The 16,517-nt window shown below is 50.1% G+C and overlaps 1 protein-coding gene across 1 annotated transcript; it reads left to right on the top strand.

The window, feature by feature from the left end:
• Positions 1 to 6,013: 6,013 nt before the first annotated feature.
• Positions 6,014 to 8,452, top strand: LOC136493494 (protein IQ-DOMAIN 22-like). The gene is made up of 4 exons (XM_066489586.1): positions 6,014 to 6,586; positions 7,075 to 7,242; positions 7,325 to 7,393; positions 7,470 to 8,452. Exons 1-4 carry the CDS (start codon positions 6,182 to 6,184, stop codon positions 8,220 to 8,222), a joined length of 1,395 nt encoding a protein of 464 aa, XP_066345683.1. The 5' UTR covers positions 6,014 to 6,181; the 3' UTR covers positions 8,223 to 8,452.
• Positions 8,453 to 16,517: the final 8,065 nt, after the last annotated feature.

The following is a 16,517-nucleotide window of genomic DNA, read 5'->3' as shown; positions in this document are numbered from 1 at the left end:
GGTTGCTTCTAAGTATGGTGTAGGTCGAAGTTGTGTTGGATGTCATGTTGCTCTCATAAAAATTGCCCAAAACTCCTTAGAACGTGTTGTGAACCATGATTTGGTGCTCGATTCATGAACTGGTGTTCAGCGTGATGAACTCATATTGGCACCTCCCTTTCTTCCTCTCTGGTTGCTCTCTGGATATGAGGTTTGCTTGGCCAGTTGGATGTTAGTATCGTCTTTAGGTTAGGGGAATTAGTTGAACCTCGATCGTGATCGTTAGCAGCTTTTGCTTCGCTTTAAAATGCGTGCACATCACCAGTTGCTACCTCTTTGCCTGAGTTCACGGTCACCGCACGCGTGGGTGCTGCTGGCGCTGGGCTCTGGGTGTGGCCGGGCTACTGCCGCTGGCCAGCTCGCGTGCCTAGGTGATGCCGCGCAACGTCTACGGCCTGGCGTTGGCCGATCCAAGCTAGCTACGGCCTGGCTCCTGCTGCTACGTGTGTGTCGTGCTCGGGTGGTTGCCGCGATGCCACGCATAGGGTAAGCCTAGGCCGCAGTGGTCGTTGCTCGACCAACATGGCGCCCGCCTCACCTTTTGATCCACCTACCATGCTGAACCCACGAGAGTGTTCCATTGCTCGTCGGGCCTAGGCCGATGACCTCGGTCACAATGGTGATGGGACGCCACCCTACCCCGCTAGCCGACGTCGGTGAGCCCTGCTCGGGTTGGGCTGCTCCAATTCAAGCGCATCATGCCAAGCCCTCCACTGTCTCATCACCTGTGCGCATGTGCTCATGTTGCAGCTATCGATCGGAGCCGTCCGTCTTAATTCGCTCGTGCTCACTCGTGTGCCTCTCCATGGCATGACCACGGCTTGAGTTCTGCCTTTTTGCCCTCTAATTCGCCTAGCTCAGGGCTTCATAGTTCGATTCCTCGCACCAGTATGTGGCACAATAAGTCAACTAGGCGCCCCATCTTCCCCATGCTCGGCCAAGCACTACTGACCGCCAATTTGGCATTTTTCTTGTCGCCGGCCTGGTGGGCCGCCGTGCTAGTGAAATTTGAGTAAGGTCCGAATGGGTTCAATTGTTTGTATCCACGAGCTCGCTTTAACCTTCTCTATCTGGTGCTCATGCCATTTTGCTAGGGCGCTTGCCGGAGACATGGTGATGCATGGGTGTCCATCCCGAAGCATCACCACCCCGATAGCTCGCACATGTCTAGGCCACCTCGGCACTCCTCCGCCTCAACCGTCACCACAACATGAATTCTAGTAAGCTACTGGTGCTTATCCGCTATCCCTACCACCCCAATAGAACCTTAGGCCACTAGAACAGTCGCACCGCCGCTACAGCCCACAATTGAGCGCCTCCAAGTCCCTAACTGCCACCCATCCTTGCGTGTTTAGCTATAGATGGTGGTCGGCCCCTTACTCCTGTCGTAGCACGCCTAGGTTGTCCGGCGTAACCGCCTTATGCCATGGGCCGCTGCGCCAGCGCGCACTAGGATCCCTAGGGACCTCTCCATGGTAAAGGTGAAAACATCCGAGGGTTTTGTTGTAAGATTACTGATGGTAGGAATAGTGCGTATAGTAGTCATGTTATTATCTAAAAGCATGGGGGCTTTTCTACAAAGCCGCCGTAGCATGCGGGCCTCCTAGCCTTGGGCCGTGTTAGGCCATCTCGATCCGCACGAGGCCGTGCCCGCGCTGGGTGCTGGGCTGTCGGGCCAGAATGGGTTGCTGCCGGCCCTTTTCTTTTTCTAAGGAATTTTAATTTAGTTTCTAAGGTAAACTTGTAAATTCAGTATAAAACTATGTAGTTAACCAAAAATTATAAAACTAATTTTGTTCAGTTCCTCAAATCATGATCTATCTGCTAGTATATTTTGTTCACATAGTTTTATAATATTTTCAGGAGTTACCTAATTAAATTGAGATGCTTAATATTGTAAGATATAAACTTGTAGGAATTTTTGTGATAAATTGGTAATAGTGTTGGCTCTAAAACTTTCACAGTAAATTCCTCACATTAGTAGGTGTTCACAGTAATTTTTGTAGCTCCATAATAATTAGTTTGCTAAGGTAGCTAAATGAGTCCTAGTTTGAAAATATATATTTAATCCATAAAATGCCGAAACACATTGGGGATTGTAGGACTAAAACATTTTTCTAGAGACAAAGCCTTACATGGCGACATGGATATGTAGACTAGTATGTTAGTCATTAAAGCTAGCTCATTAGCTTGTGGAGCGTAATCGTATTTCTAAGGGTTTCGGTTGTCGTTGATTATTTATGTCTCTACATTGTATCTACGTATATCATAATAGAAACAACGATGGATCGTGGAGATAATCGGAGTAGCGGAAAGGATGGTGCCTTGATGATCGTGTCACCAATGGAATGCTAATCTTTGGGTATATCTTGCCCAGGCAAGCCCCGGTGCATAACCCCTATTATTTTGTACTTTTATTTTATATTTGTGCATTAAGTTTTAAAGAGTTGAATGAAACCACTTGCATATATATCCTGATCCTATGAGATCTACTAGTATGTCAGGATCGTGTAGATTGCTCTACTATAAGACCCGGTAGAAGTCGAGTGATTATATGTCACTCGCGAGAGATAGAAAAGATATTATTGTTGTTATTATATTACTATCACATAGAATATATATGAATGATAATTGGAGACTGGTTGGAATGGTACTTGGATCTAGACTTGGTTAGGTATTCGAGCGAGGCTTGGATTACACTTGTTTCGCCTATGTCGATTGAGGATCATCCGATGCTGTGGATAGTAGTCAGGTCACAGACTTATTATCTTGAGCACATACTTGCTTATGGGAGCGGAAAGGCTCGTTACACTCATGTCGTGGGTTCCGGCTCTTTTTGGACCGGCTGATTGGAGGTGGGGAAGGTGGAGGTCTAAGCACTATACTGAGACCGGGTCTCAAGAGTGGGGGCTTAGAGTTCAAGTTTAGACGGAGACCTAGAACCCTCGACAGGAGTGGAATGGGTTGGTCTTGTTTGTGCATGGGGTACAAGCGAGGCGTGTATTTCAGGATACCCAGCTGGGATACATTGTTTCACGAATTGTCGTTTTTGTGAGATGGTACCGACTTGGCTATGGTCTAGCACTGTAGTAAGAACTGAAACTTGAAAGGTGATAAAATAGTTCTGATTACTTGCCACCTGCATGAAGGTAGCAGAGGTGCTTAAATAGAATGGTTAGTTAAGGAACTAATGATGACTGCTAATAAAATGAATATAAGGACGCACGTTTAGTAATGCTTCCGCAGATGCAATAATCTATAAGTCAAATAAGCCTTGCATATCCTTAGAGTCTTTTATTTTTCTCCTCTCGGGTAAGTCATGCTGAGTACAATCGAGTACTCAGGGTTTTATTTCCCCTGTTGTAGGTGATCGGAGGATACTTAGAGCTAACTCTTGTGTGTGGAAACCTTCTGGTGGGCTTAGAGAGGATTTCTTTCACGCTACGACTATAGTGTTTATTTATAACCCTCCCTAAAGGTTTTTATAAGAAAAGATGTAAAATCTGCTAGTATCTTTTGTATATAAATGTCCACTATGTTAATTCTCTACCATGTCATTAAATTAATCTTTGCTTTCTCTATAACTCTGATAACATTGTTATATTCTGTTGTTATAATCAATTGAGGTAATATTCTACTACTGTAATAAAGTAATGTAAGAAATGACTTAAGAATGTTGTAAGATTTATTCTCTTATTTATGATCCTGATGGAAAAATATGGATTTTTGAATTCTCCCTTGGGGTGTGCTCGATGGAACTGCGTAGTTTAGTGTCATCTCTTGAGTATTTAGTGTCTAATGAAAGACAAGTACTTCTGAGAGGCATTGATTAGGCGGTTCTGCCACAGGTGGTATCAGACCATAAACGAGGAAATAAAGCTTCAAAATCTTTTTCTAAACTAAAATTTGACAACCTATTTTTATAAAAAGTTAGGACGATTAACTACGAAGTATATAAGTAGCCCTATTGCTATAGTTAAGCATCCAGAGTAGGTTTAACTAAGTTTTCTCCGGTGGACTGACTCTCGCGTAGTATATGATCTTTAAGTCAGTCGTGCTGTTACTGCTTTAGCCGTCGTGACCGTATTGCTAGTAGATGCGCCCTTCATAGATGCCACACGAGCCGTATTGTGCACGATTGACTAGCCCTTGTTCAGGAATTACTGCTGAACCGTGGCTTCGTGCTTCGCGTTCGCCTGGGGTTCACGCCTGTCGTGACCCACATCTCTCTATACTCCTTTCTGCGCTATTGCCGGACATTTGCCCTGCAGCCGTACTAGTCATTAATGACCCCGGACATCGCTCGCCTCGAACACGTGAAAAATTCAGTCGATTCAATTGTAGTGTTCCCGCACAGGAATCGAAGGTGGACTGCGCCAGGACCACTAACCGCTCTAACATTACAAGAAGGACCTAGCCTAGCCGTTGGTATCACCACTCGGTGCACTCCAGCTCACCTAGCTTTTCTTTTTGAGCAAGTTTTTCGGTCAATCCTCCCTTACAACCACCCACCAGAGATGGCAGGAGCCATATATGACAGCTTAAGAGAAACAATCAAATAGAATGCAATCCTTCTGCCTGTAATCATGTTGCCTTTGCAGCTGCAAAGTCTGCATCACTTCCCACGCACGCTCTAGCATTGCACAAGCACAACAATGGCGTTATTGTTCATGCTTGGCACGATCTGGTTGTTACTAGCCATGGGCATTCGGTACTATCGAACCGAACCGAACCAAATCCTCAGTTCCTCGGTTCTTCGGTTCCTAGGAAAGTCAGTACCGATCGGTTCTTCCAAAAAAATCGGTACCGATGAAATTTGGCTTCGGTTCCCGAACCGAACTAACCGAACAACTCTAGCTTCCAAAAAATCAGCGACTCGAGAGGGCACGCCGGACTCTGGGCGGGGATGTGGCGCCACGGGAGGTCGACCGTCGCAGGGGGGCGCCGGGACTCCGGGTCTCCGGGAGGCGGGAGTTCGGTTCCTTGGGTAGTTCGGTTAACTGAGGGGAGGAACCGAATTAACCTAACAAATTTCGGTTCTTAGGAAATGGGAACCGAACAGGGAACCGGGATTTCCGTTCTCGGTAAATTCGATTCGGTTCTCGATTTTTTCGGTTCGGTTCTCGGTTCTCGGTAAAATTTGCCCAGGGCTAGTTGTCACTCGGCTCGAAGGATTCAGGTGTAATACCCATTCGTTTGTTAATTAGCTCCGCTCTTTTGTTAATCTCGTCGTCCTTGAAACGCATAGAGTTACTAGCGGCCAGATGTTGTTCGCCAGGTGAACCCCTGGAAGCTATGGCTCAGGCCTCGTTCGCGTGCCCTTAAACCCGAATTGATTCGTTTCTTTTTTTCATCTGGAATAGTGTTTTCCTCTCATAATTTTTTTCAGGTTCATCCAGATTTCTTTAAATTCTCCAAAATTCCTCAAGCGAACGGGGCCTCAGTTGCCCTGGCGAACCCCCTTGCGTGCAACGGGCTCCTCGTGACAGTGGAAGGATGGGTACGAGATCGATTTGAGTGATGTAGCAGCTTCCTCTCAAAAATATACAATGGCATATTTTAGAAAGGCTGTTGCATTAAGCTATTTTTTTAGTGGATGCTTTAATTTTAAAAATTACTTAATATAGTTTGGATCCAATTTTTACGTAGTTAATTTACAGTCCATGTATGGGAGGGCCACGATTTATAGCAAACTTTGACCATCGAAGAAACGGTCAAACACTGCCGGCTATGCGACCGGCGGAGCAGAGGATCAACACCTGCCACGGGAGTGAGGGAAAAAAAACATAACTCAACTTGTCACATACCGCCCTCAAACTAGTCCTATTTCACAATTTTACACCGTCCTGGGTTAAAATGATGCAGCAGTTTAGCACTATGGCCCCGGAATAGGATAAGCTATTCGCATAAAAGGGCCCCACAGTTTGTGCTTCCTCTATAAGACTAGCCCCTCTAATCTTCCACTAGACTCTCCACGCCCCGTTCTCTCCTGCTGCCTTTCTCTCTTCTCGGTGTAAGCGTGTGGCGCATTTCACTGTTTTGGTTTCATCTCCCGCTCTTTCTTTACCCCCTGCTCCGGCCAAGTAGTGGAACCAAGAAAACCTCATGCGGCGGCCGGCCGACGGGCAGTAGAGCGGCCGAGATGGGCTGGGCGCCCAGGTGGCTGCGCGGGCTGCTCGGCGGCGGCAGGAAGGGCGCCGAGACAAAGCCGGTGAAGGAGAAGAAGCGCTGGGGATTCGGAAAGTCCTTCCGGGAAAAGCCCCCCGCTCCAGCGCCGGCGCGGCCTCCGACGCCTCCGGTGCAGCCCACGGCGACGCCTCGCCGGGGGTATGTGGCGGCGCCGGATGAGGCGGACGACGAGCAGAGCAAGCGTGCTATCGCGGTGGCCGCGGCGACGGCGGCCGTGGCAGAGGCCGCCGTCGCTGCCGCCCAGGCGGCCGCCGCCGTGGTGCGGTTGACGAGCAGCGGGCGGTGCGCGCCGGCCGCCGCCACGAAGCGGGAGGAGTGGGCGGCTGTTCGGATCCAGGCCGCTTTCCGTGGCTACCTGGTAAGCTTCTCACAGACTCCCCGCTCTTCAGTTACTAAATCTTTTTTAATGAAATTTCCAATGAATAAACAAATCTTTTTAAGTTACAGCTTGTCACGAAAAGCTAACTTTAAAACGGAAGAAGGAACCTTTTGTGCTTCCAAAAAAAGTCTCCCTCTTTTGCATGGTACATAGAAATTTCTGCGTTCATGTGTACCGTACAAGTCGCTCTGGTAAACCCCTTCCCCTCCAGCAAGGAGAAGCCACGGTGGCGTCAGGTCTGCCGTCGTCCTTACTGCCTGCACCTTCTAGGCTTCGTTTCAGGAAGCAAGGCATGGCCATGGCCGCTTTAACTCCGTTTCCTTCGCAGGAAATCGGAAGGCCAAGTTGCCAAGTTGCGAGATGCCAACCCCCAGCTTTGCACTGTGGATGCCCATGACTATGGGACTATGGGATTGGGACCATTGCTGATTAACCCTCTCTGCTTCTGCTTGTGGTTCCGTGCGCAGGCGAGGCGAGCGCTGAAGGCGTTGCGGGGGCTGGTGAAGCTGCAGGCGCTGGTCCGGGGCAACATTGTGCGGCGGCAGGCGGCGGAGACGCTGCGATGCATGCACGCGCTCGCTCGCGTCCAGGCGCGTGCTCGCGCAATTCGCTCGCAGCATGTTGCGGCTCATCCGGTGAGGATATTTCGCTTTTGGTCGTAGTAACTTGCCAGGTGCGTGTGTTCTTATGGTTCTTGGATGGATATGTACACGGCAGGATCCACCAACGCCGGAGAAGTACGATCAGGCGGGTGCGCCCAGGCACGGCCGTTCCGGCTCTCTGAAGGTGAGTGTCTTTCCTCAGCTTTCAGGTTTCTTTGTGCATTGTGATGGCAGTGACGATGGTGAGGTGATCTGTGCAGGCAAACGCTTCGAAGACACCGGGCGGCGAGAGGCTGGGCAGGGAGAGGTCGGAATCTTGCGGGAGGAATTGGCTGGACCGCTGGGTGGAGGAGAGGTACATGGACGACGAGAAGAACGCCAAGATCCTCGAAGTGGACAACGGCAAGCCAGGGCGGTATGCTTCCAAGAGGCGCGGCGGCGGCGGCAACCATCATCACCAGTCGCCGTGCTCGACGATGACCTCTGACCAGAACAGCCGGAGCTACGCGACCATGCCGGAGTCCCCGTCCAAGGACTCCACGACCGCGCAGCAGTCGGTGCCGAGCCCGTCGTCGGTCGGCATGGGCGAGGCCCTGAGCCCGCTGCGCATGCCCGTGGACATCGCCGAGCTCTGCGACAGCCCTCAGTTCTTCTCGGCGACGTCGCGGCCCGGGAGCTCGAGGAGGGGCCCGTTCACGCCGACGACCAAGAGCGAGTGCTCGCGCAGCCTCTTCGGTGGCTACTCCGACTACCCCAACTACATGGCGAACACCGAGTCGTTCCGCGCCAAGGCGCGTTCCCAGAGCGCGCCTAAGCAGAGGCCGCAGTACGAGAAGTCCAGCTCCCTCCGCAAGGCGTCGGCGCACGCCTTCGGGACGGGGCCGTGCGCGCCGACGGCCGGGGCGGCGGCGGCGGCGCAGAGGTCGGCGGCCTCACTGCACGCCAAGTTCACCAACAAGGCGTATCCGGGCTCTGGAAGATTGGATCGACTTGGCATGCCGGTCAGGTACTGATCGTCTGATCCTGATCCTACCTAGTTCGCTTCAGGATAATGTGGCGCTGCGCCTGATCTGATATCAGTGTCTCAACTCTCAAGCGAGGACGATGAAGTAAAATCTACTAGTGGTCGTTAGGTTTTGTGCCTTCCTGGTGCTATTACCGTCAACAGTTTTCTGTTTTTTGCTTTTGTGTAGCGAAGTGTAAGTTGCTGGTAGTTGTAATACTATGCGTGCTTAACTGCTAACGACTCCCGTCTACATTTCCGTGATATATATCTGCCGTCAAATCATGCATGGGAATTGAATGTGTTGTTGCACTGCTGGCTCGGTGTTGGTCACTCATATACTAGTTCTTGTTCATGATGTGAGACGTTAACATCATCATCGTATTCTCCTAACTTTCTCTCCATTCCCAAAAGATATAGGGTGTAAACGATCAAAAGATATAGGGTGTAAACGACCGTGGATTATTTACTGCTGACTAATTTGGTGTGAGAGAAAAACATAGTTCCTGACTAAAAATTTATAATCATTTACGAACAAGCGAATAGGCTAGTGTGCTAGATATTTCATTTGGAGAAAGCCCCATTAGCGAAAAGCGCCTCTAATTACTTTGCCCATTGGTGGTGGTGGACCAACTGGTGGTGTTTCTGTCCTGGACCTGGACCGTCTGTCTCAGACCTATCTGGTGAGCTGTGACTTGTTTTAATGCCACTAGCTGTCTCGTCCGGTAGCCATTGGAGCGACTTGCGGCCTGTTCGTATCTTAATGCTTTCTCCATTTAGAAAAGAATAAAATTATAGGATCCGTGATGATCAAAGTAGCTCAAATTTAATCAAGTTTACAGTAAATAATATTAATATTTATATCTTTAAATAAATTTATTATAAAAATATATTCTAGGACTAATCTAATAATATTAATTTTGTATTAGTAATGTTAGTATTTTTATATAATTTTAGTCAAAGTTGAATCTAATTAACTTCTAGCGAAACGTATTCTTTTGTTGACGGAGGAAGTACTTTCCACCGCCCTGAAAAGAGGAGCTAAACTGAGCTAAGCAACCCCGATCATGGTTAACCGCGATTCAGCGTGCAGATGACGCAACGGGGCGGCAAGGTTCCGAAGAACGAACGGTGTGGAAGCGATACTACAGTCTACAGAACGTCGTTCTTGCTGTCTCGACGCTCGAAACCTTTGCGTTTGCGTGTGTTTCGGGAGGCGAGCAGGAGTGGTCTTGTGCTTGGTGTGTGTGGTGTGGGAGAGAGCCGGAACCCGGGAGGTGTCGGTGACTCGGTGTGTGCAGGTGCGCGAGGCAGAACGCCGCTGCTGTGAGGCAACGCCAACGCTGCTGCCTGCTGCACACTGAGCTTTCCGAGGCCACACAGTCATAGCTTTGTTTTTGGTTTTTTTAGCATTCGCAGTTGCCGCCGGGAAGTATGAACGCTCGGCACCGCGGAATTTTCCATCCGTGCGCTTCCTGCTCCCACCGCCATCTTTCGCCCCATTAACTGCTTTCGGCTCGTGAGTCTTGTCTAGGGCCCTCGCCTTCCGGCTTTCGGCTCGTGAGTCTTGTCTAGGGCCCTCGCCTTCCGGCTTTCGGCTCGTGTGATTATTCAGCGCGTTAGCCGGTTGGTTTATGAGATGATAAGTTTAGCCAACGGTAATTTATTGTGAAAGAAAAATACTGTATCATGACTAATAAATCCAGACTAAAACAACACGTGGTTGAGCCACACAAACGGAGAGCAGATAGGGAGAGACGGATCGAGCCCGGCGTATTTCTAATCCCTTGTCCGAGGATTCGTCACTTGGCATGCGAGCCAACTAGTAGTAGCAGTTATGGTTCTGGTTGGCTTACTCTATATTCGACTTGTTCAGTTTTTTCTTAGGAACATCTATTTAACAACCAGGTGTTTTAGCACCTAGTTGCACCCGAATTTTTTCTACACGGTTACTATTCATCTTCCTCATATCTCTAGTTACTGTTCATCTTCATTCTCGGCACAAATCACAGACAACAAATCACATATCACAAGTAACAAATTTTTTTTCTATAAAAAGACTAAGACAAAATTTGGGAGTGGTGCTGGAGTTGGGGAAGAAGAAACTCACCGGAGTTGGTTTCCGATGCCGAGCGCAGCAGCGGCGCGGGGGCGGCGGCGGCGCGGGCCGGGGACAAGCGGGCGCGGGCGCAGGGGCAGGCGGCGCGGGCGCAGGCGCGGCAGCGGCGCGGGCGCCGGCGGAAGTGCGGTTCTGCTGCAAAAAAAAATTCGTGTGTGCCCGGGTGTTTTGTCATATAGTTTTTCCGTTTTTTTAGTCGGAATAGTATTTTTCTTTCACAACAATTCAGCCGGAACCGTGTTTTTTAGTCAATTTCAGCCAAGTTTCAGACCACCGAACGGGGCCATATACTAATATCTTGTCTTAGTTGGTTGTTTAGCTTTTTCCGTGATGACTGATGAAAAAATCGCTAACTGGTGTATTAGCAAATAATAACAAAGGGAGCAGTATATGGCTTTTATAAATTGCATTGTCTAGTGGAAATAAGAGATTGATAGTAGGGAATTCAAAGCCGCAGCGGAATGTTGGCTAACATGTGTGTCCGTACCAGCATGATGTTGATCCAGGGGATCGGTGGTTATCTATTCATTTAGCTTATAAATTATACTTTTTTAGTTAATAAATAATATTTTTTTCTTATAATAAATCAACCAACATATTCGTGACTTATAAATCGAGCGAACTGGGCAAATGTGACCTCACATGAAAACTCATTGCATTGACCGAAGAACGGTACAAACAAAGTGTCAGGGAGTTTTATCATTAGTACTTGATGAACATGCCTTCTCCAAAAAGCTCCGGCTTGTTTAGATTGGGTTAGGAATCGGTATTTGATATTATAGCATTTTTTGTTTGTATTTGACAGTTATTGTCCAATCATGACCTAATTAGGCTCAAAAGATTCGTCTCGTAATTTACAATCAAACTATGTAATTAGTTATTTTCTTTATCTACATTTAATACTCCATACATGTGTCCAAAGATTTGATGTAATAAAAAAAGAATAAAAAACTTACCATCTAAACAAGACCCTAGTATTAAAGATTGTCGGAGGAAGTAGTGAGAGAATTCAGATAAACGTACGGCGATACAAAAAAAAAACAGAGCCTTGAATAGGCTCTTGGTGCCCATTGCCTGTTCATCGCCAGGCATTGGTGGGTGGTCACACAAGCTACAATACTTTAGTTGCCACCTTCAACAGCCATCCGGCCTGTATTTCCTAGTTCCTACACATCTACAGGTTGCTAGTACCACATGGTGCCTTCCTGGAAGATGACACTGCTGGCGTTGCCGATCTGCCGTCCTCTCTGGAATTCTGGTGGCACACGGTGCAGGAGAAACTCTCTGTTCCTGATTTAATAAGCCCGTGTTTTGCCGGGCCAACTTAAAAAAAAAAGTGCTACAATATTCATCACATCAAATCTTACGATACATGCATGTAGCATTAAATATAGGTAAAAAAAAACTAATTGCACAGTTTGGTTGGAAATCACGAGACGAACGTTTTGAGCCTAATTAGACCATGATTGAACACTAATTGTCAAATAAAAACGAAAATACTACAATACCCAAAATCCAAAATTCACCCAACTAAACAACCTCTAACCTGGATTTGGTGCTTGCTTGCTGGCTGTACCAATAATAATAGTCCAAGCAGAAAGCAGGCACCCAAGCAGACTTTGCTGCCTTGCGCAAACAACAGCTGCCTACTGCCTTTGGTACAGCGGGTTATGGCCGACGGGGACCAAGGCCGAAAGCCTGGCAGTGCATGGAACGATGCAGGTGCGCCATACTGTGGCTGCTCGTCGTACTGCATGATGAAGCCGCGACGAAACCTACCCCTACGTGGCCCGAACTAGACTATTTAGGTTATGTGCGCTTATCTCATATCTTAACTTGTTCGACTTCTTTTTTAATTAAAATAGTATTTTTCTCTTTCAATAATTTAGCTAAAATAGTATTTTCAACCAAGTTTCGGAGAACGAACCGGCCTAAGTGGATGATGGATGACCGGACCCGTTTTCTTTCTGTCCTGCATTTCCGGCTGGTTCAATTATTTCGTGTGGTTTTGACACCCCCAAGAATCTTGATACTCTACTAAATCGCAATGATGGCGTGATCCATCGGCTTTGCAGATCATGGTGTTGGTCTGATCCACTGATCCGTTCCTGTGGTGTCGCCTTTTGCAGCCATATTTGTGTGGATAATAAAACGTCGCATTCTATGTAAAAAAAAAGGGGGCAATCCGCAACTTTTTAGCTAGTGCAATACGTACTCCACATGTAATAGTTTTCTTGTTTGCAAATGGTAAATGTTCTGGTATGAATTTCGTTGCCCAAATAAATATTCAGTTTTTCTTCTAAACTTTAATCCCTGTCCCATCGTATTTGTACGGACTATTAAATATAAACTGACATTCCGTATCCACTCTGCCTCGAAGACGCTACGCTAGCACTGTGCACTGCACAGGGCATGTTCGGGAAGGAGCCAGCGTCAGAACTCAGAACCCCGATCGGCAGCCCCAGCAGGGAACTGTATCGTGTATCCCCTCATGTCACACGCGCCACATTTATTGCTAAAGCTTCCGCCGATGGACTCGCCGTTGTGGCACTGTGGAACACGTAGACGACACGGAAACAGCAGCGTCAGACACGAGCACGGGTGCGCAGCGATGGCATGCACCAGCGTGCCGGTGCACCCGGGCATTCGACCAAGATCGCGGCCCCCGTGAGCACATGGCCTGCTTCCAGCTTCCCGGGCCCCGGACCTGCCGCCACACGGTGAAACCTGCCGGGGCAACTCGGTGTGTAGTACGCGCCGATGGGCAGGCGCAGCGGCGGAGGGCGCCGATCGCGATCTCCTCCCTCTGGCCGACGAATCTTTCGCCCGATCGGCCGCGCGGCGCTAGCCGGGACACAACACAAGCGTCCACGCCGGCTACGCGACGAGGGGACGGCACGGCACACCGCACACCGCGGCCGCGCCACGCTGTCCCGCCCACCGCCGTCGTCGCCTTGCGTGCGCCGGCGCAGGCGCAGCGAACAAACAACCAACCGGTTGCTTCGACGCGCCTCACGCTGCGTCGTCGTATGCTGGGGACTTCACGACCCCCGGGGGCAGCATGTGGTTGCATGCAGGTGCAGAGGGGTGGAGCCGTAAAAAAAGGCGCGAAATGCTGTGTTTGGCAAGGGTGCGCCAGCCGCCAAGGACTGGCTGCCTCTGCTCTGCCTCTGAGACACTGCTCTCTCTTTCCACACCTGCGCGTCGTGCACCTCGTTCCATGTGTCTGTCAGTCTGTTCGTACGCACAGGACAGTAGTGGGGCCCGGCCGGCCGCCGGGGCCCGGCAGTCGCTTCCTTTGGCTTTGGCTCGGGGTCTGTCACGTGTTATATAAACTTACTTATAAAGCGGCTTATAATGGTTGTATCTGCCTCTGTCCAATATCCAGCGTGACAACCGCTCCTTTTTTATCTCTTTCTGGAGCTGGCCCGCACGTTAGGCGACATGCTGGCGGTCCATCGGCTGGGAGCTCGGGGTGGTTGGCGCGGAGGGAGGAGTTCATCTTCTTGGGTCGCGACTCCGTAGAGTGCTGGGTGCTGCAGGGCCCCGGTACCATGGCCGACCTCGCCGTCCACGCATGGCGACGGCGTCCACGAGCACCTGGCTGCAGGGCGGACCGCCGCTGAGGTCTTCCTGTCCAGTGATAGCAATAGCAGCTACTAGATCATAGGATCTGAGCTCCGAAGGCAGAGGTGCGGCTGCCAGCGAGTTACAGCATGTTCGCTCGTTGGTTTCAGTCAGCCCAAACCAGTCAGTCAACAGTGTTTTTCTCTCATAATAAACTAACATCAACTAGTTCAAACAAGCCAGAAACCAACCAGCGAACATGTCGTTAGCTAACTCCTTCGCTGTCATGTCCGTGGAAGTCCTTACGACGCTACATATGAGCTCGTAGCAGCAACAAATGTAGCTAGTGTGCTTTGCAGGCCTTACGGGTTGATTGTATTAGCCAGAGTCCGGTGGATCACGGCGGAGAGTCACAGTTGCGCTCCTAGCAGCCACAAACCCGCTTAATTAGTTTGCGGCAAGCTTAGTGGGTAAGTGGCCGTCCGCGACCCACCCCGCGTGCAATCCGAGTACAGAGGATTCAAGTTCAACCGGGCGTCCGGGCGCAAGTACGAGTGTTACCGACGGCTCCAGGCTCCACAGGGAGTCGGAGCCCGTGAGACCCCTGGCCCGCAGCGTCACGTGGATCGCTACCACCGGAGGACGTACGACTGTACGAGCGTCCAGCCCACGGTTTGGGAGTGGGAGAGGCGAAGGTACGACCCGGCCACGCACGGCCGGCGGACCGGCCACGGCCGGGCATCATCGTTCATCGGTGGTGCTGCTGGTCAGCTGGTACATGCACCCGGCCGCGAAAGCGCGCTACAACCGTCCGGCCGCTCTACTTTCCTGTCCGGGTGCCTGTCCCGCTCCGCGAGCGCGCGGCATGTCGACGCGACGTGCGAGCGAGAGAACAGGCGGGTAGCTACGCCTGCACGCCATGCCATCCCTAATTCGCAATAGCCCTGACGTACACCTACCGTGCTAGTACTCGTGAGAAGTGAGAACCGAGGGGCACTAGAACAGTACTTCTTCTCAGAAGTACTCCCTCAGTCAAAAAGAAAAAGAAAAAGAATATAACTATGACTTGCGGGCCAATAAAAATGGTTCATATTTAACCAAGTTATGAATAGTACTCATATTTATGGCTCTAAATTAATTTATTATAAAAATACATTTCATAATTAATCTAATGATATTTATTTGATATCATAAATAGTGATTTTTTTTATCTATCATTGGTCAAATTCAAGATATCAAAACGTGACATTGTGCTAAAATTGGGTTCTTTCTTGGACGGAGGAAGCAGTACATATTTTAGTTTTGACTATTTTTTCAAAAAGATCATGAAGTTATATTATTAATTATGGAAAACTCTTCAAAAAAAGAAATATGTGCTCCTAACAAAATTATTTAGATATGTAAATATTTATCGGATATCTATACCCGGGTATCCGAGCCAAATGATTAATGAGCGTCACATCACCTCATCCGATGGTTAAGGGCGAGGTTTCCGTCTCGTCCGAACCCCAGAGGTCGGGCCACGCCTCGTCCAACACCGAGGGCGAGGTTTCCGCCTCGTCCGACCCCGAGGGGCCAGGCCACGCCTCGTCCAACTCTGAGGGCGAGGTTTCCGTCTCGTCCGACCCCCAGGGGCAGGGCCACGTCTCTGCCTCGTCCCACCCTAAGGCGTGGGCTCCGACTCGTCCGACCCCCGTGGGTCGGATTCCGTCTCGCCCGGCCCCCAGGGCGAGATTTCCGCCTCGCCCGTTCCCTAGGGGTCGGATTTGCTACCGGACAAAAGCAGTGGCCCTAGGATAGAACCTAAACCGTTTCAACCACTACGGCGTGGAGGCGCACGCCCGGGAGCACATCTCGGGCGTGTCCTGATGCGACTAGCGGTCACATTAGGCCATGCTGGGAGACTCACATCGCCCATCACGTCAACAGGCCGGCACTGTGCTGCCAACTCCCTGCCTGACCACCGTCCAACGCCGGTCAACCGACGTCAGTTGACTGGCACCGTACCGCCAGCCCCCCATATGGCCTTTGTCAGGGACCCCTTGACCATTCCGTCCGCTCTGATGGGACGGAAGACAAGAACGGCGCACGACGCCCGCACGCATGCTACAGCGGCCAACAAGACCCCCGTGCGACGCCGCTGCCACCATGATCTAGAGGTCAGCGGGACCCACGCGAAGAGGAGGACGGCACACCTCCGGGAGCTTCTCACGGTACTCTGGAGCCTAAGGACATCTAGCAGCCGGGCAACTGGTTACATGCCATTTTTCTTGGTCTACGACTCCGAAGGCATCCTCCTGATCGACCTCGACTACGGAGCGCCAAGGGTCAAGGTCTACAATGAGCCGGGAAACGAAGCATCTTTGGAAGATGCCATGGACCTGCCTGACGAAGCACGCGACATCGCCCTGCTTCGTTCGGGTAAATACCAGCAGGCGCTATGGTGGTATCACAGCCGATGCGTGCGGGGTCACGCCTTTGGCGCAGGCGATTTAGTCCTTCGTCACATCCAGAGCAACAAAAACGCCACAAGCTTTTGGTGCCATGGGAAGGACCGTACATCATTGCAGAAGTACTCCGACCTGGCACCTACAAGCTCAAGACCGATGGTGGCAAAGC

This window comes from Miscanthus floridulus, chromosome 11, assembly GCF_019320115.1.
Source record: "Miscanthus floridulus cultivar M001 chromosome 11, ASM1932011v1, whole genome shotgun sequence".
NCBI lineage: Eukaryota > Viridiplantae > Streptophyta > Magnoliopsida > Poales > Poaceae > Miscanthus > Miscanthus floridulus.
This window is presented reverse-complemented; position numbering and strand designations above follow the sequence as displayed.